The 20,883-nt window shown below is 40.4% G+C and overlaps 1 protein-coding gene across 1 annotated transcript in view; it reads right to left on the bottom strand.

Annotated features, from left to right (window-relative positions):
- Positions 1 to 19,399, bottom strand: part of RAPGEF4 (Rap guanine nucleotide exchange factor 4) — a gene marked incomplete at both ends in the record, with an annotated part of 155,344 nt that extends 135,945 nt beyond the window's left edge. Inside the window, 3 exons of the mRNA XM_082311463.1 lie at positions 5,496 to 5,584; positions 6,706 to 6,848; positions 19,335 to 19,399. Of these exons, the coding sequence (XP_082167589.1) occupies positions 5,496 to 5,584; positions 6,706 to 6,848; positions 19,335 to 19,399 (297 nt within the window). The remainder of the gene's footprint in view (positions 1 to 5,495; positions 5,585 to 6,705; positions 6,849 to 19,334) is intronic.
- Between the last annotated feature and the right edge of the window lie 1,484 nt (positions 19,400 to 20,883).

The following is a 20,883-nucleotide window of genomic DNA, read 5'->3' on the forward strand; positions in this document are numbered from 1 at the left end:
CGCCTTATTCCCTCCCCCACCATCACAAGGTACATCCCTGCATGCTCCTCCCTGACTTGTGACACTATCTATTTTTCAACCTGGCAAACAGAATTTTTGTACTGTGTGTAAACAAAATCATGGTGTCTGAAAGAGAAATGAAGAAAATAGGAGAAAAAATTATGAGTGCTAGGTTGAAAGAGATTGGGCACTTTTCTTTGAAATTTTAGTTTATTCACTATTTTGAGTTTATAAGGGAGTTGATGTAGCTAGTTTGTTTTTAATTTCATCATTTTCCCATACCTTGTACCTCTAACTCACCTCTGCACCTGTGTCCCTCCAGGACTCCATACCATCTCCATGTTTAATTGGAGATCTGCAAAAGCTGGCATTTTGAAAAGTTTGCTTATTGTTACTTCGACATAGTTCAGTTTGTCCTTAGTAAAATTTTCCTTTTATAACAGAGAAACCAAAGGATACACATGAAAGTGAACTATCTGTTTATGAAGTGATTTTCCTGGTCCATTACCTCCACTGGAGTATGTTTCAGCCATTCAGATAGGAAATCCTTATCAAACTACTTTTAAAGATTGAAATAGAAATATCTTCCCACACTAGAACTGCAGTTTGCCAACATATGTTAGGCCATCCTCTTTACACAAGACAAGGTGATTTGCTTAAAGGAGGCATCATGCTTCTAGAAAGACTGTGACCAACTTCTCTTCTAGTTCCTAATTAAAATCTTTACAGGTCAGATTAATTGTACTGTAATAACATTCATTATTTCCATACCTTTCTATCTGATCCTCTAAAAGCTGCCTGCAATGTCTTGGACTTTTTGCTAGGTTACCTGGCAGACAGAATTGAAATTATTTTTCTGTATTAACTTTCAATAAGCTAAAATTCACACAGCTATTTAAAAGGCAGTACAACCACGACACTGTGGAGCTTAGCATGGGCCAACAAACCCTGCTTCTCAGCTGAGTACATTAGTCCAGCCAATCTCTGTGTTAGAATGGGTAGATCAGTCCTCATGCTAAAACTAAATAATTTAAAGCTAGCTTGGGCATATTTACGCTACACTACAGACTACAGTACAAACCTATGTCGTGACTTCACATAGGTTATCTCCAAAATACATAATGGCTATTTATATGCATACATAATGGCATTCACATGCAGAAAGCAGTATTGCAAGGACTGTCCTGTTTAAATCCATTTCCTTCAAACAGCCAGGAAATTCTTCCCTTTCTTACATGGACATCTGAACCTCTTCCTTCACAGTCATTCTTCTCAGCAAGCCCACTAACTTATTTGGCTTTTGCTCCCCAGCCCTCTGCATCTTCCTACAACTGACACTGCTGTACCACCCAAGCACCCACAGCTCTTCATTTAAAGCTTTTCTAAAAAAGGCTAATTGTTTGCAAAGTTAATGCCCTGTGTTCAGTTTGGTCTGTATTTAAAATCTGAACAGCTTAAAAAAAAATCCAACAAAACACAGGCAAGATAAACTCGCAATAGCCCCCCACTGCACTATGATTCAGCTGGCAGACTACAACAAAACTGCAGATCAAATTGCTATTTGGTCTTTGTCTTTCTTCTCTTCATCCCTTCCTGTTTTATCAGATAGGAATATAAATCTTAATCATTTAGGGTAAAAGGCTCTGAATCTAATTCAGTAAAACACAATGCTGCAGAATCTGGCAAAGATGTCACACTGATGCTTTTGTCACAATGCATGTATTCCCAGCTTTATTCTGAGACATTAACTACAGTCATCCTTCAGAACCTGTTCATTTTCAAAACAGAGTTCAACAATTAAACATACACAAGGCAGTCAGCAGTATTTTTAAGACAACACCAAACAAGGAATATCTCTAAGAGGAACTTTTATTACTGTATATCTCGTTTGTAACATTGGGTAGGTAACAGTGCCAAATAAAAATTATTTTATTTTTGTGAGGGTAAAGACCTCTTTCTGATAGGTTCTAAACAGGCTGCATTTTCTGTTTATTTTGAAGAGGACTTACTAACTCTTTGTGTGACTTTTAAGTACAATATTTATCAGGGTATCTGTTACAAACTAGTTGAGGCAAGACCAAAACAGTTCATTACACTTACCTCTGCAATTCATACTGTGACATTTTTACCTTAAAAAAAAAAATCCTCTTCAGTCTCTTCTTGATTGTTGAATAGCCAGAAAATTCATAAATAATTTGTATAGAAAGCAGACCAGCCACCACTCAGGATGTACTGGATGGGTAATCCTGTCAGAACTCTGTATTGTAAATTGTATTGTCCCATTTCAACAGCAAATGAAATTACCATCATGATCAGCAGCACCTAGCATATTTTACCACCTCAGTGGAACAGAACTAACAGTAACAGAGAAATCTGCCCTGGTGAAACTCTTTAAAACAGGTATATTGTAAATAGTTGAATATAATTTTCAAATGAGCCATTTTAGTATTAAATATTGCCTGTACTCTGTTATGTATTCTAACACTGCCCTCTTGTGACATAATACAGTTTTGCAAGCAGTCAGAAAGGATTTTTCCAAACCAAGATGAAAGCAAGGCTTTATCTATGAGATCCTAAATATGTGTGTTTGTCTTTATTAAAACATTTAAATCAGTACATGGAATGCTTCCTCTTATCATAATAGCAAATAATAAGTAATGTTAATATTTCTGTTTATATGAATTCTCAACTTGGTCCTAATCAGCATTACTAACATTTTCTGTGAGAAATCACAGGTATCGGCACAAATAAGCTAATGTGCAGCAAGAATGTGTATGAATTAATACTTCACTAGCTACATGGAAGTCTTGATCCATTAGTGCATTTTGATATAATTTCCAGTGCAGGACATGTAACTACATGCCTCTGTAGGAGCAAAGGCCATTAAGACATTCTTAGTAAGCACCAAGTACACAATAACTTACTGCAGTTTTAATGGGAGAAAGCTACCAAACACCAAAGGTGACTGCACAAAGAGTCAGTACAGAGTAGCTGCTACACAATGCACTTATTCCCACGTTGCTGAAATTTAAGTTCCCCAGGCAGATAGATAAACACCTAGCAAAAGCGGGACTAATAAATTTTTAATTGATTTTCCATATTTACATTAACACTGTAGGCATCATCATATAATCATAGGATAATTCAAGCTGCAAGGAAACTCAGGAGGTCATCTGGTACAACCTCCTGCTCATCTTAAGTATTAAAAGATTATTAGTCGTGTCTAAGACTTTTTAACCAAGAGGAACCTAAATACAAAGTTAACTTCTCTCTTCCTAGAAAAGATGGCATAGTCCATCTGTACTTTTACATGAGACTACAAACTTCTAAACTTGTAAACTCAGGTAAACTTCTGTATCTCTTCTGCTCTGCTGGAAGTCTCTCATTAGCATTAGTGCCATTTATGATATAATACTCACAGCAGAGCAATTAATCATTACTATGACTTTGCAAAGGAAGCTTTGGCTCCTGGGTGCTGTTATTGGAAAATGTGCTCCAGGGTAGGTTACAAGCATCCCTACATCTTAAGCACTGGTCATACAGTCCTAGCTGGGAGCACAATGCTGGCAACTGGGTCTGTCAGGGCTGCCCGCCTATGGAGCTACACCGTGTTTTCTCCACCATCTGGGTTTGTAGTGAGCACAGTAGGCAGGGAGTGCTAGCAAGTACTTCAAGCTCAAGAATGACTAGCACCATGCCAACAAGGAAGTACAGGCAAGACTGGAACAGGGCACCCAGGAGCTAAGGGCAGGACAAGGAGCAGGAGACCAAGGACGGACAAGGAGGGACATCATATACACACCAAGCTGGAGCAAAATCAGAGAAAATACTGGACTCAAATACTATTTAGGAGTCCCCAACCACCAAACTTATCCAGCACTGGAAAGGTAAATGCATGAGCTGCTGTCCTTTTGGCAGTGAGGCTGTATCCTATGGCAACTAGGCAGTGGTAAGAATTCGGTTTATTGCTCCTGTGAGAAGGAAACATGAGGTTAAGAAATTACTGCAAATATAATTTCTAGAACTACATGAATTGTAGTTATGTAGTTTCCTATTGGCAGGAAAATGCTGTGAACTTGAATAAGCAGAAAAAAATATTTACATTAGATTTCTTATAAGGCTGAAATGTTCCATCCTCCATCCAATGGAACAAATCAACACTCCAAACAGATTCTTAGTTTAACTTCCACATCCAGAACACTTTTGTGGATATATTTCTTTCTGATTCAGTAAAGAGCGTTGGACCTTAACAACAGTGTAGTGCCATCTTTTGGCAAACACCAGAAAATATTCCTGATTGCTTTAGACCTGCACAGAAAAGAGTTCCAAATTGTGACAATACCAGTGACAGCCAGGCCATGCTGAGAATTGCTCAAATTAGGCAAATTATACTCTCAATCAGTCTCTACTTAGTATAGTGAAGAGGTTGCTAAAAATAATGATATGAAAGAAGTTCCTTTTGTATCTATCTTTTTACTGTAAGAAGTAGAAAGACCCAGTGCTCACACGCTGCCCTGACTTGCATTCTGACCCAATTTCACTGGTGATGCAGTGCTCAACAAAGTGAAAAATCTAATTTCTGTCAATCTTTTATGAGCAAGAAACCTTCCCCAATCAGCCAAACTCTGGGCAAAGAATACACCACCCCCAACCCCCCACGCATGCTATATTCAATCGAGGTGGGGAACAGGGGTAGTGCCTTCAGGTCCTGGGTAGCTATACCACTCATGTGAAGGCACAATGAGTCGCGTGTCAGAGGTACAACCCCATGCTGAGCTACATGATGGGACAGTCCCAGATCTCAAACATGGGAGCAGGGAATGGGGCACGATGCCTTCCCAGAAAACTCAGCTCAGAGCAGGAAGTGCATGGCTTGTCAGCATGACATTAGATGACATGGGTTGTTTTTTGTATTTACTCTAAATACCTGATTTTCTAACTCCAGGAGTGCCAAGATACTGAGAAATCGCTTTCAATTTGGAGAGAATTTTAGTCGTTCTTCTGTTTCTTAACACTTGAATAAATATTACCTCCAGGCTTCTGGTCTAACCAAGCAGCAGTTCCAATACTTGGCTATTACTATAATACTTTCCCATTCTTGCAGTGGAGACTACAGTATGCAGTTACCAGACTGCGCTGTTGGTGGGTTTGGTTTGAACTTTCTGAACAAGGACCAAATTAAAATATTTCCAGGGAATGAATTAACAACTCTTAGATCTTTAGTTTAACTTCATATAGCTCTATTAGAAAAGACAGAGGAGTCTTGATTCATATTAAAATGTAGACCTCTTTTCAGAGCACTACATTTCAGTTTTCTTGAAATCAATGGCATGATTTGCCTCCATAGACAAAGGACAACTGCGACTAAAGGAAACTCAGAGAAACATGCTTGTGGTAAGACAAGGTATCTGTATATGTCGTTATCAACCTCAGCATAAGTCATACCCTTACTTTGTGCTACTGACTGGATGGTTTCAATGAAAAATCTGTTTTACCTGGTGGTTGCTTGTATCAGAAACCTTCACATCCAGTGAGCCTGTCAGAACAGCATACCAGTTCGTCCCAATATCACCTTGACGGAATACTGGAAAGATGAAATCTTGTAAATAAGAGCTATCTCTTTAAGTTTAGCAACATTAACAAACATTTTCCCTCATATTACTGTACTATTGTAGTCACTGCTGGCACTATAGAATTTGCCATATCAGACTACTTAGTATTACAATAATATTTCCAATGACACTGGAAAACACATATTTTAGTAAACTGGTCGATACACTACAAAAACAATGAAAGCACATAGAATTGATTCACTCTTCTCCAGTTTGCTTCTCTTTTACTGCTATCTTAGTTAATACACAAAACAAACAACAACAAAAAAACCCAAAACAAAACAGACTTTCTGAACAATGTCCCTTTGAAATTCAGAATCTTCCAATGCAGACACAGCTGCCACTGACTTCAGCAAGAGTTCTGGCTGAGAAGCAACTGCAGGACTTTGATGTTCAGGCATTCCAACTCTGTGATTACAGTGCATCAGAATTCCTATTACTCTAAGCAAACCCCAGTGCTGTGTGCCTAAAGCATGCCAGATTTACCTGAGGGGTACCGGAGACTCTACCAACACCACAGGTCTCCATCAGCTATTACCCTGGTACACCTCTGGGGACTCACACATTCCCCTCACAGGACCATCACTTATTTCCATCTCAGCTTCACAGACCAAGCACAGCTGCCCACCTTCATCTGGCACACGGGCTGCTAGAGCAGGCACGGAGCAGTTGCACCCCACAGCAGTATGCACCTCTGCAAATCTGTCTTGTGCTATCCAGAGTGACTGCAAACCATATGCTATCAGTGATATGCCTAGGTGATACACTTTTGCCCCTGACATCACAAGGTACCTACAAAAGAGATCAATAATACATTTACAGGGGAAGAATGTGGCTTAAGTGCAATGACTTGCTTCTAATCTTTCAATAAAACAGTGGCAGGGTCCTAAATCCAATAATGTGTGCCTTGTTACCATAGATTCACTACACAGTGTATTTGTAGAGCAAGCAGCACTTTAGTCCTGCCTTCCCCCGTAAACATTTTTACGGCCGTTCCACAGATTGTGCTCTCTCATCGATCTCCTAGAGACAATCCTAGCCCAACCCCCAATTTTATCTACATAAAATAGATCTGCATACGAAGCTCTCTTACATGTGATTCCTTTTTCCAGATTTTCGTAATATCCACAGAGACATATTTGCTGGAGAAGGTTTGGATGAAATTTCTCAAAAGCTTTCACTTCTTTCAGTCGTGTGAATATTATATCTACATCTTCACTGGAACGTTCCAAAGGTCTGCAAGAAAACAAAGGACAAAATTCTCAAGGGCTTTGTCAGAGAAACATCCCCCCCTGCATGCACCAAACTTACAAATGTTAGCATTAAATGTTATGCTATAACATAAACCAATTAAAATGCATTTCACAGGTACATAATAAAACCCCTCCAAAACATTCTAACAACTGTCCGTTATCAACTTGAGCATGATTATTATCATTTCAACACAGTCAGTGTCCAGAAGCCCCATTTAGCACCAAAGTCCTGCTGTAGCAATTACTGTAAAAGTATATATGATGATACATTCCTTACCCTAAAGAGCTTAGAATTATATATGGTTTTAAGTTTGTAAGGGAACATGAATAAACAGATGTCCAAACATACAAGAGGTCTGTGGAATCAGTGCTCAAAATAGAAATTCTCTATCTATAGCTAAAAGGAAAGCTTTAGATATCAGCAGTAACTCCTATATCCACATCTCTCTCCCACATTTTACTGGGTACAAACTAACTTGAGTGTTCTGTTTTCTCTTCTCACTTGCAAGCAAGTTCGCAGTTCCTGTATCTTAATGTTGGACAAATTAAATATGCAAGCAAGAATCTTAACTCTTCATTGGTAAGGGTAAAGAGTTTTAATCGAAATATTTAAAATATTTAAAATCTATGACAGTAACACCTTTAAAAAAGAAAGATTTCAAGAAAAATAAAATTATAGAACTCTCTCCAACAAAATAGCATGTGGACCAGCAGTTCAGCAGGTTCAGAAAACTGCTATGTATTTATGAAACTAAAGTGAATTAGTTCCAAAACATACATTTTAAATGTGATTATCAAACGTTATGGATCTGCAAGTAAGCCAACCACTAGCTGACAGCATTAGAAAGAATCTTTCATAACAGACTAAATGCCTACCACTATACACAAAAAGAAACACAGAACATTCCTAGGAGATCATGCTGGATCAGATGCAGAAATCATTTATGTATAAAGGAGCACCAGAAAGATAGACAACTGTCTGTGATGATTAGACCTATCACTCACGCAAATGCTGCTAGTTAATTTTACTGACAAAAATGTTCTTTTAGCCAGTGGATGAGCTTCTAAATAAACAGAAGTCAGGTAGCTTACAAGAAACCAAGACTAAGTTCACAAATACATATCTTTATCATCTTACTGTTACAGCCACAGTGTAAGCACTCCTTCCAACAGGAATTATTTTTAAAGATTCCTCTTTGGAATCAAAGACTTAAGGGGATCCAAATCTTTATCTCAGGGAAGAAGCCCAGATCCTACTCACATTGAATCTCTGTCTCTCATATTTCTTCTTCAATTAAGTCTAGGAGGGATTAAATCTCTATCCTCATTTATACTCCAGCTTACCCTTATTAACTACAGATGAGAATAATAACTCTCTGGTGTATACAGTTGCTTCTACATCAGAGTGACATCCTCTTACCACTTCAAACCACAAGCAACTACAACAGCTCCCTTTTGAAATAATTCAAGTAAGATTTTCACCAATTCCTTTTTTTAACTGTGCACTAGCTGACAGGTACTAATAAGCATTAACTCTCTTGTCAAAATCCTTTTAAGAAGATTAGGAGGTGCAGCTTGCAAGCAGATTTAAAATCCGTTTATACAAGATCCCTACCGAAACTACACTAGCACTTGGAACACTAGCTCCCTTAATTTATGGACTCTCAAAATTAACAGCAAAACCCAACAAGGAAAAAAAGGGAAATGATTCTCAGAACATCCCCTTTTCCTAGAAAAACTGTGCCTGAGACTGTTTCATTCACACAACTCCTCATAGCTGACTCCGTTCAAGTCCATCAGTTCATCGCATAGAATTGACTGTAGGATCTCAGTATTTAGTGGTTTTAATTGTTTGATGATGCAGTCAGACAGGGAAAAAGCAAACAGCGTTAGCAAACAACATGCATCAGGTTGTATAAACTTAATCAACACAGCTCTCAGTGCTTTCTGAAATGCGAGTGCAGAAATCTCTTCCACTTCTGGTCCTGTCAAAAGGACAAGATTTGGGGGGATTTAATTCATAGACTGTGTAGCTTTTTTTCCTTGACGGTTGCTGAAGGCTCAAGAGACAGGGTTTCCATCTAGTTCAGAAGAGGGTGAGAGCAGGGCTCACTTCCATTGATGTGGCAAGGAGTGCCTTGCGTCAGGCCGATAAACTGCAGGAAAAGCTCTTTCTTCTGACAAAATTGCTTCATGACCCCAGTAAAGTGAGTCATCATAGAAGGACCAGCATTCTCACAGGTAGCTGAACCACACTTTTCAGAGTTTTAAACATCAGCACAGCAGTGAGAAACCAAACTCCGTATTTATTGGGAAAGACAAATTAAAGTCATGTGTTCCTAGTGGCTTACTTTAGCAAGCAGCTGCGCTACAGCGCTTTGCATTAGCAGCAGTTACTTCCACCTGGAGTACATGAAGTGGGCATTTGAAGGAGAGACACGCAGACATGCTCTAAACAAAAAGAGGAATCCAAACTTCTAAGTAATACGCATAGTAGTAATCTGAAAATTGTTACTGTCCTTAGAATGTTTCTTAATAATTCATTACTGCAAGCCATTTGTTTCAGTAGCCTTTCTTCAAAATATACTGGGTTTAATATTACTGTGTGCAACTAAATTTCCATAAATATTTTTGCTGGGACGGCACACATTTTGATCCAGAACATTTGGTAACAAAGCTAGAATCTGGGAGAGGCTTTCAGTGAATGATTTAACCATTAATCTATCTTAGAAAAGGTATTTTTCCTCCAGCTGTGGTTTACAAAAAAAAAAAAAAAGGCAGCGGCCAGCACAGAAACATGCAAGGAATCTTAACTGGACCCCAGAATAACAACTTATTAATGAGACTCAAATGACACACACAGACAAACACCTACTTTAAGATCTAGCTTTTTGGTTAAGATAGTGAATAAGCATAAAAATGAACTAGGATCCAAGTTGTTTGAGAATAAAATGCCTTTGGATTTGATCAGAGCTCCTGGGAAATGTCCTCAATGTTTAGGAATTCCAATGTATGGAATAGGACCACAGATGAATCTAAAAGTGTAGACAACTCTCTTAAATCAATTAAAGTTCTTCAGCTCTCAACAGCTTGGTAGAGGTATCAGGTAGAGTAGAAGTATTTTAAGGCAAGGCCATCCTTCTTGTAGAAAATCTATGACTCTATCCAGTGAAGCACCCACCAACCACCTAGGCTGCCTCACCCAATTTAAAATAAATTTTAAGTAAAACAAACTGCAAGTGTTACATTTGTCTTCATCTTTTTTGCGTAAAAAACAGCTTCTTACTCCTTTTTCCCAAGTTTTCAGTATCTTTGTGGGGCAGCTGCTGCTATATCTCCATTTCCCTTGTCTGCAGGGTACAAGCCCAGAAAGAGCTTTAGTAGCTGCTGTAGTAACCACACTTCACTAACTGGCCTGGCAACCATAACTACGTAGGTATCATGCTATGACCATAGCAAATGCCAGGACAAAACCATGCGGGAGGAATGACTGATTTGGAAATGAAAACTTCACACTTAGTATCTCTTACCATGAAGGATAACGCATGTGCAACACTTCTACACTTCCCCTGCCCCCAGTCTTCAGTTTAATATGATTGTCCCTAAATTTGTATCTCAACAGGGTACCGCACTGACATCCCATTTCACTGTGGCCAAAGTGAGGTGGGCATTTCCAGTGTTGCAAGCAGGGCTACAAAATGATTAGGAAATGATGAAAAGCAAGAGTATTTAATGTATTTTCACTACCCTACAAGCCTTTCTGCTTTGTTTGACCACTGAACGCCTTATCCAGCTCCTAATTTACATTACTAATTTGCTCCCTCAGAGCACAGTAAGTTTTATTTGGCAGTAATGTTTTCACACATCATCTATCTTCTGCTTCTTCAATACAACATCACAGAATACATATACAAGCAACAGCATCAATGCTAGTTATACATCTCTATTCAATTATATCAATAAGGCTTCTTTAAAGGATATTTTATCCCTGATTTATTTGGTTGTGAACATTTCAGGCATGTATTTTATAGAGATAAAACAATTTTCTTGACAATGTCTGCTTGACTATCTGTAAAAGGACATTATAAAAAAACTTGCCAGAAGTGTATCTTCAGAAGGCTGTTTCATATTTTTAAGTGCAAACTATTCAAGCTCAAAGTTTAAATACAGACAGAGGACAATTGCTACAATTCTTCACATATACAATTTGGGCAAGTATTTCTGTTCATGTGTAGCATATATAGCTTTATAAAAGAAACTATTTTGATGGTGTTAAGATTAAATATTTGAATGTTTATGTATGCTGTGAAAGACTTGTTAACCTAGAAGAAAGGAACAAGTTGGAGGTTTTTGTATTGTTTTTATCAAGTTTATCTAACTATAACCTATTACTTATATGATATGCCCTTTTTTTAGGTTCTTCCTCATAATTTGTTTGACACTTGAAAAAGAAAAAACAGAAGATAGGTAGTTTTACCTTCTTTGCCAAGATGCTTCTAGAATTTTTAAATGTTTATTTCTACAACATCTGTTCAAAAATCTGAACCCTTCTCTAACTAAATGAAAACACTGAGGTCCATTTCCTTCCCTTGCTCTTTTTAACTCTTTAAAAGGGCAATATCAGACAGCAATGAACAGCCCATGAAGGATGAGCAGATATGATGTATTTCTTTCACTGGCAAGGCTGCTTGTAGAAAACAGAGTATCACACTAAATAATAGACAAATAAAACTAGTTCATCTCTGCGCTAAAACTGAAGCATCTATTCAAAGATGCAAAGGCAAATTCTATGAGCGGGAAGGTACCAGTAACCACTACCATGGACCATTTGACGAATTTTAATAGTATTTTAAAGTATGTTCTGCTTTGAAACGTGAGCAAGGAGACAACAGCAAGGAGAGAACATCAAGGAATGCCATTGAAACCAGACCATTCCTCTGTGCTACCTGTACTTTCTCCTACCCTTTCCTGACATGCAGTAGGATGCAGAAGAATACTAGTACCAAGATACCATTTTCCCTTAGTGAGAGCAGGACAACACTGAAGCACCTCCCTCCTCCAGGCAATGCTGTAAGGCTCTTTCTTTGACTGTTAATTTCTCTTTGAGAAAGGAAAGTTTAAGAGAGGGATACCAGTGACTTATCAAAGCACTTTAGACCTGTGGTAAGAGATTTAAGTGCTAGATATAAATGAAGTTACTTTTAATCTGAAGTAATCTCCAGATAAGGGTTTACTTCCATGGGGACAGAAGGCAATCAACTCTCCCCAAGAGGCACTTTGCACTTGTTACAGTAGCATTACCAAACGCATGTTTTCAACATTCACATTTCAGCTCCTCCTTCCCTTGTCAGGGGAAAAGTCTCATCATGAGGCTTTCAAATAATAATCAAATTACAGTTCTTTTCTTTTGATTTCCATTTTATAAGACTTTGGGATTATGGTTTTCTCATTTCCTCTGATGCACAGGAAATGAAAAACGATCAGAGGGATGGAACACCTCTCCTATGAGGGAAGGCTGAAAGAGCTGGGGTTTCTCAGCCTGGAGAAGAGAAGATCTTATTGCAGCCTTTCAGTACTTAACGGGGGCTTATAAGAAAGATGGGGACAGATTTTTTAGCAGGGCCAGTAGCGATAAGACAAGGGGTAATGGTTTTAAACTAAAAGAGGGTAGATTCAGACTGGATATAAGGAAGAAATTTTTCACGATGAGGGTGGTGAAACACTGGAACAGGTTGCCCAGAGAGGTGGTAGATGCCTCATCCTTGGAAACATTCAAGGCCAGGCTGGCTGGGGCTCTGAGCAACCTGATCTAGTTAAAGATGTCCCTGCCAATTGCAGAGGGGATGGACTAGATGACCTTTAGAGGTCCCTTCTATCCCAAAGCATTCTATGATTCCATGAAATAAAATTTTATTTAAACCCTGTTCCCTAGGATTCTTATACATACAAATCATTCCAGAGTTAAAAAAAAAAATGCAACACAAGTAAAACTGCTGATGCTTAGTTTCCAACAAATTATTACTGTCGCCTACACTCAGAACCCCTGTGATAATCTCTCATGTCCTGCTACACAAGGCACAAGAAATGCTGTAGATGATAACCCTGATCCATGCAGGTACTGATTGACCAGTCAGTTAAATGTAGACCAACTGGCTGTCAGCTGTGGTCAGACAGAATTTGTAATAGTTGAGTTCTGTCTTCCTCAGTGAGGGCCAAAACAATGCAAATATGGGGGACTCTCCTTTACCTACACACTCATCTCATTATTATATTACTCAATTATATTTATGCCTTCAACTCGGTTTGGCCAATGCACTGAAAAATGACCGGATGATTAGACAGAGCAACCAAGTGCACTTCATTTCTTTACATACCCTGCTCTACAAATTATGCATCCTTCCAATAGGTCAATTTTTAGGTCTGTATAAACAGTGGAATGGCAAAAGATGTATTTATTAAGTAATGACATTCATAAAGATTTATCTCAAGTTAAAAATACACTACTTGAACAACACAGTAATAATAGGAAAAAAAACATAAAAACAATTTTTTCACCTTCATATGCTTTTTAAAAAGACAAAATACTTCAAGAGAAAAAATAAAATTGCAAGGAGATCTTCTCCTTTCATTTCTGCCGATTTTTATGTATGGTGCATGCTTTGCAACCAAGGTGTGACTAAATCTTATTGAATAAACCCTCCAACTTTCATAAATGTGACCTGGAGCTCAGGACAGTTAAAATTCCATTTGACGGAAGCAGATCTGGATGAAATTACATTAACCAGCACTGTAGCTTCATAATAGACGTTAAAAGCACTTTAACATGAAGACAGACTCTGAGATACATTGCAAATGAAATTTATAATTGAACAATATGCACAAGTGATGATATCCTTTGATTCAAACTCTGGCCACTGCCATCCACTATGCTAAATGCGCCTTTACCCATTTAGGATCTGCATTGTTACAGCTAATGAAAATTTAAAACTTACAGCAACTATGAAATAAGTTCTACAGATTTGCATTGACATACACCTTGACAACTGCTGAATTCAAAGATGAAGTGGAAAGTCAGTTCAGGAAACATTCATTGAAGATACAGATAAAGCAGCAGGAGCAGTAAGTGATCGCGCCAAATATAGTACAGAAAATACTAACAGAACAAAGGCAGTATCATAAGAATGAGGAGCTTGTTAAATGCAGCAAATTGTAAGATGCAGACAAAAACAAGATGTCACACTGGATAAGAAAAATATTTGTATTTGAAAAATATCTGGTGGCCACCTGACTTTGAGGGTATGATTTCAATTAGCTGGTTTGTTGGCTTTTTATTCCTTTGCTGGAATATGAGTTTTTGTTATACAAGAAATTTAATCTGCTCAGAATACAGGATTTTAGAGATCAAATCCTAACAACATGCCAGAAATAACTCAGGCAATGACAGTTTAGACAAGTTTGCAGTTTCATCTGGTAGAAGAGAAAACCTACAGTGGCACAGGTATCACACAAATCATGCAGCCACTTCACAAGACTACCAACTAAATTTGAACATATCATGTCCTAATAGGCATATGCACATATTAGTATGCTCTGGTGGGCCATAACAATGTTTATACACATGAATGCTAGGGCAATCACTTTTTCTTCCTCTTAATACCTGTCCATAGAACAAGGGTGTAACTTACTGCAACCACATGCAACAAATAGAAGCTGATACTAGAAATGACTAAGCCCGTGAGCAGAGAATAGAACAGCTTGAATTTGTTTAAAATACAACTCTTGCTCTCACTCTGAGTTATTTTGAATTCATATATTCAATAAAAGGCACAGACCTACAAGCTTATGGCAAGCTATATTGACAATTATTTTGGTCTCTCTGAGGAGATATGGAAAGAAAAAGGGCTTTTTTATTATTCATCAAAGACTGCACCTTTGCACTGGACTAGAAAATGAGTTGCATGATGCGGAAAGATAAATTTGTTATTATTCATCACTCCCAGAAGACTGCACCTTTGCGTGAGTGCTAGGAAGTACTTAGGGTATGTCTATACTGTTCTGTCTCTGAGTTTCCAATCCTGCTGCCTGCTGCTGATATATCCCCACGCAGACTTGACCCAAGCGTACACCAGCTTAGCCACGTACTACATACAGAGAGAAGACACCAAGCACATAGGCCAACAGGAGCTGCAGTTTATGCCCAAGATTTTGTTCAGATACAAACTACACAAAAAATGGTGGTGTTATTTCTATGGATTTGTCACAAATAGAAAGCAAGGGTAGAAATTTAAAATATGTCAGTGTCATGTTTTACCAATCACATAAAAATATATTTTGAAAGTAAATAAAATAGCATCATAAAGTAATTCTAAAGTATTCATAATACTGACTGATTATAAATCTATATCCCATTACCTTTTACATAATTATAGGTTACAGAGGATGACAAGCATTTTCCATATTTCTTTTACAATTCTTTCAGAATATCGGTTCTTCATTCTAGCCTATCTGTATACTCACAAGAGACCTGTTGACTACTAAGCATGTACAAATAACTTACATCTCAAATATAAGTTACAATGAACTAAAAAGCAAATCATGATTCAAATATGTTGCTGTTAATAGCTTCTGGTCTGAATTAACACTCAAATCTACGGGAGCTTGGCTTAAGGTACAGACCTGAGATATTATCCTGAATGTGTTATTCTGGTTTTGTCAGATGTAAATGATGCAAGTTGAAAGTCTAACAAGGATGACAAGGATATAAAAGCTCAGTATGTACAATATGTCCTCAAAACACCCATTCATATTTAAATAATTTATAAATAGCTGAGCAAAGATCATAACATCGTTAGCACAACAGGCTAGCAAAGTTACATGCTTTGCTCTGTGATCTGCTCCTCCAGTCTGCTAAGGCACTGAAGGTTATATTTAATACAGAGAAAAACACAAGATGCCATAAGCAGGCATGAAATCCTGGGATCTCTGACGTTGTGAATGCTGTACATCATTTAAAAGTTTGTATTTGAATCCAATTAAAACACTTATCTTAGTTCATAACTGTGATCAGGTTTAGAGAAATAATAGCTATGTAAAAAATACTTTGTCTACCGATCAGTAAAGATATGTCAACATGGAAATTTCCTGGTTAGATAGCCTTTGGTGTGAAAGAAACCACGAGAGTAGAGAAGACATTGTTCCTAAGCTAATTATACACACTTGCATAAATCAGCAACCTTCTTTTAATTATGTGAAAATCGGACATACAGAAAAATGCTAAGATGGTAGGCATGCTTCAGCTCCCTAGGAAATCAGTGGTAAGGCAACTATTTACTTCAAAGATAAAAAGACTGGTTTCCTTAACACAAAAACTATTTACATCTCCAGGTACAACCAGGATGTACAGTTGCTCATTGTTGATCACCTCTCTCTCCTGCAAAAATAAAATATTGATAGAGCACAGCTTCTGACCTTTTCTGTTCCTGCTTTTCCTTACCTTTGCACTTGTAACTTTCTATATAAATACTGTCGCACTTGTGACTATAGATAAATACTGTCCTGTGTATTTGATTTTTAAGTGCTGATCTTTGGCTTTTGTGGTTAGTAACCACACACAAGAGCTGCATGGTCGAAGCACTGGTGGCCCTAGCCCACAGTAACCTACACAGTATTAACATTTCTCCTGAAACATTTTGGTGGTTCTTCATTTTTATATGTGCTCTCAGTTTAGATGTTAGTAGTTCTAGTTTGATATGTGACTTGGGGAAAAACATGAGGAACATATACAAAATACATGATTTCTGTACATTATGTGTTTTGTTATTTTCATTTAGGGTTTAATTCTCCTTTTTTAAAGAATGAAGTTGGATAATCCATATTACATGCCATTTTAATTGTCTTTGCTGAGGCTCATCTAAAATTCTAAAGCGTACCAGTTTTAGAACTCCCTTCCTCCTGAAAATATATTCATTAACTAAAACATATTAAAACTATTATTTAATAAAAACACATGGTATGCTACAGAGAATTGACTCATTAAATGATTCTATATTTACAGAATCCACACCTAGGTTAGAAAATGCTGTAAGATTTTTTAAAAGGCTTAAAATACATACAAATTACATAATAATTAAAATGAGTACAGATAGATCATCTTTAGAAAACAAATACACTCTAGAAATAAAAGTGTGTAAATTATTTAAAAATGCTTTATCTAAGAGTACTTAGATTCCTATAGTACTTTTCCAACACAGCTTTAACTGTATTTTTTAAATGGAAAAACAGAACAAAACACCTAAGTGTATTTCCTATGGTCACAAAGCAAAGCATGGCAGAGACCAGGAAAAAACCTACAATCTCTCCTGTGTTGGGTTTGTCCTACATCCAGATTGCCTTCTGGAAAAGAAGGATAATAATACATAATGCTTCAGGGCACCTGGAACTGATTCTTTCCACTCAACAAATTGGTGCTACTAGCTTACTCCAAGTAACAAAAAGGGAAGAAAAAATCTTATCTTAATAGCTCCAATGAAATTTCCATTATAAAAATGGTCAGCATATTAATTTTCATATAAATATAATGGCAGAGAGTTTTCTAAATGAAATGCCTCATATGCGTTTCCTAAAAATATCATTCACGCCCCAAGGCTATGCACCTCATTAAGCACAAACCCCTGAATTTTAGTTTACAATTTAGATCTCACAATGTGTTGCCTTTAAAGAAACCTGAAAAATGACAGGATCACCTATTTAAAAATACTGGGGCTCATACTCTGCTTCTTCACATCCGCTCAATGTTAGTTTACAGAGTGAAGAATCAGGCCCTCTGGTTCACTTCAGTTTTTATATGGCTAGGTTATCATCACCAGTTCTGTCTGTGTTTACGTTTAGAGTACTTTCAATATTTATACATATTATTTAACCTCCAAGAGGTTAGTCTTTTAAGTCACTTGTTACAGAGGGGGATCAGTATTTGTGGTAGGTGTCTAGACCAAAAGTTTCATTAGCTTCTTACAGTTTGCTGCCTGGACTGTCAAGGAAAGCCTAATTAGAGGTGCAGTCCTACAACACTAGGAGGTTACCTGGAAATGGCAGAAATGATGAGAAGAGGAAAGTTCCTTCTCTGTGCACAAAGGGTTCTCCCCACAGTGCAGCCCCAAATGGCATCAACCATCAAAAGCTGTGTAATGATGCTCAGTAAACTGCTATATGCCATGTAAGTGAATTCTCTCCGATAGCTTTATTTGAACCGTATAGTGTATTTACGGCCTAAATTTCTGTTAACTATTTTCCTAGACTACAGGAGACACAATGAGCATTCAGAAATCGAATGACTTCACTTCTGAACTAATCCAGTAAGTGCTGAAGGTAGGAATACAGCAAAGGATGTCCAAACCACCCACCATGCAACTCGACACTGCGAGACTCACTTTCTGCTGCAACGCCCAGGGAAAGCACTCCAAAGAATCTCTTTTTAAAATAAATAAATAAATATTTTGCCTGTATTTTTAGAAGTGAGCATACCACCTCTGAGTACACGTTAGCCAGCCGTAACTCCCACCCACGCGGCGCTGGCCGCCCGCCTGTACCTGACCCGCAGCAAACGCTGCCGCCCGCCTGGGCGACAACCGCAGGCCCCCAGGACGCCGCAGCGGGGAGAAGAGGCTGTCGCCGTTGAGGGAAGCCTCCGGCGGCCTCTTTCGGGGCGGACATTTCCCCCACCCCTCCGGCCACCAGCCCTGCACCTGCTTGCGCCACGGAGCGCTCTGAGGCGAGGGTCTGTCCTTTCCCGCCAACCTGTGAGGCGGCTGGGCCGGGGGCTGGGGGGGGGGGGGGGGGGGCGGGGGGCGCGGCGTGCTGAGGTGAGGCGCGGGGCTGCGAGGCGGTGTGCTGAGGTGAGGTGAGCCCAGGCGGGGGGCGGCGGTGTGCTGAGGTGAGCCCAGGCGAGGCGGGGGGCGGCGGTGTGCTGAGGTGAGGTGAGCCCAGGCGAGGCGAAGCGAGGGGCGGCGTGCAGAAGCGAGGCGGAGGGCGGACTGGGGCGCGAACGCCGCGGGCAGCGGGTCTGCCATGGCCGGCCCGGCGGGTCCCCGCCCGGCAGCCCCCGGTCGCGGCCCGGCAGCCCCGGGCCGCCGGCGCCCTCTCCCCGCCCTGGAGCCCCCCCTCCTCCACCACGTGCGGCATTCTGCGGGCAGCAGAGCCCGGCGGAGCGCAGCTGTCCCAGCGGGGGCTGCCCGTCCCCGCCGCTGCCAGGAGCATTTCGAGCCCTCCTCCTGCCCCGCCGCCCCCGCTTCCTCCGGGCATTTTGCTTCCCACCTGCACGCTCCTTATGTAAGGCAGGATCCGATGGGGAGCGGGGGGTGTCAGCACCCGCACACACAGACATACAGAGACACACAGACATACATGCACGCACGGGGGCAGGTTACACGCACACAGCATCCCTCCGCAGCCGCTCCGGTGAAGATGCCGATACCTTTTATCCAGGCAAGCGATCCACTCGCCGGAGGATGAGGAATGGGAGGTGTGAGCGGCGACCATGTTGGACAGGGAGCAGGTCGCCGCACACCCGGCTGGCGGCGGCTCCCCCCGCCCGCCCGCCGGTCGGTCGGTCCGTCCTCCCTCGCTCCCGCGCTCCCTCCCTCCGCGCACGGCGCGATGGGCTCGCCCAGGCCCCCGCGGCAGCCGGCCCTGCCCGCCGCAGGCGGCGGTGCGCGGGGCTGCGGGGCTGCCCGGCCGCCGCCCGCCTCGGCCGCCGCCCGCCTCGGCCCCTGGGCTGCGACCTGGCGCCGCCTCGGCCGCCCGGGGCACCCGGCCGGGAGGAGCGCCCGGCCCTGCCGCCCCGCAGCCGGCAGGTAGCGGCCCGGGGAGGGAGCGGAAAGGAGTTGCTCCCCTCCGGGAAGGTGGTGTCCTCCCCCGCCTTTCGTGAGCTCCTCAGCACGCACGCTTGAGCCCGGCTTACTGGTCCCTGCCCTTGCTGCACCAGAGATGTCCTTGCCTGCGTTTGGGGTGGGGGGGAAATACAAGGTTTTTAATTATAATAAGAAGCTCAGAAGTATTTTAGCATCTTTCCAGAGCCCCGTGTGTCTGTCCCCCCAGCAGTAAACCCACAGTAGCTAAGCAGAATGAAGGTGCAGTCCACATTTCAGGAATTTTTCTGAAGCTTTCCTCCAGCCTGCTATCCATCCTGTCATCGCCCATGAAACTGTGTCCTAAAGGCTGTGCTTTATTGTAGGTGAAAAATGAGCTGGGCAGTACAGCCTGTGAATAGGATTTAACAATTGGAAGGAACCCAACACACAGCATGAGAAAGGTGAGTCCAGTATACAATGAAAACCACCCACACCCTTCTGTTGTGATAGTGTGGCCTGCAAGATGGAGGTTTTTTAAGGATGCTAATGCATACATGATTAAAACGTGATCAGCAGAGGAAGGAATGCAGAGCAGTCGGTCTCCCTGTTTTGCAAAGTTCTATATGAAATATTTTCTACAAAATATTTCATGATCTAGATTGTATCTTCCCAAGTAATCTGTGTATAACCATAAGCTTCAGCTTACAGTCAACACAACCTGCCTTGAGTAGCATGGGAGAAGGGTAGGAAGCTCCACAAATCTCAGTAGGATGTTTGGGGTTACATGCAGATGACAGCAAAGTAAAACTCAAACTGTGTCTTCCTTCAGGCTTTTAACTCCTCTCTGCTTTACAGTGTGGACACAAATGATTAATTTGGATGCTGATAATTTGCCAGTGCCTTTTACAGTTCTCCCTGGGCTATCTTCTCTCCCCTCTGTTCTAATCTCTTTCGCTGTACCAAGTGTAATTTTCTTACATACATTTGCTACTTCACATTTCACATCTACCTTTTAACAGCCTCATTGCTGCCACAGCTTCTTCAGCACTTTAACAGAAATAAATGTTAACATCAGGATACTGAACAGTATGATGAAAAATCTAAGGAAATATGTCTATATAAATCCCTTTTGCTAAAAGGATACAGCTAAGAAATTGGCATAGCAGAGGAGAA

The sequence above is a fragment of the Platalea leucorodia genome (genome assembly GCF_965183815.1).
Source record: "Platalea leucorodia genome assembly, chromosome: 5".
Lineage (NCBI taxonomy): Eukaryota > Metazoa > Chordata > Aves > Pelecaniformes > Threskiornithidae > Platalea > Platalea leucorodia.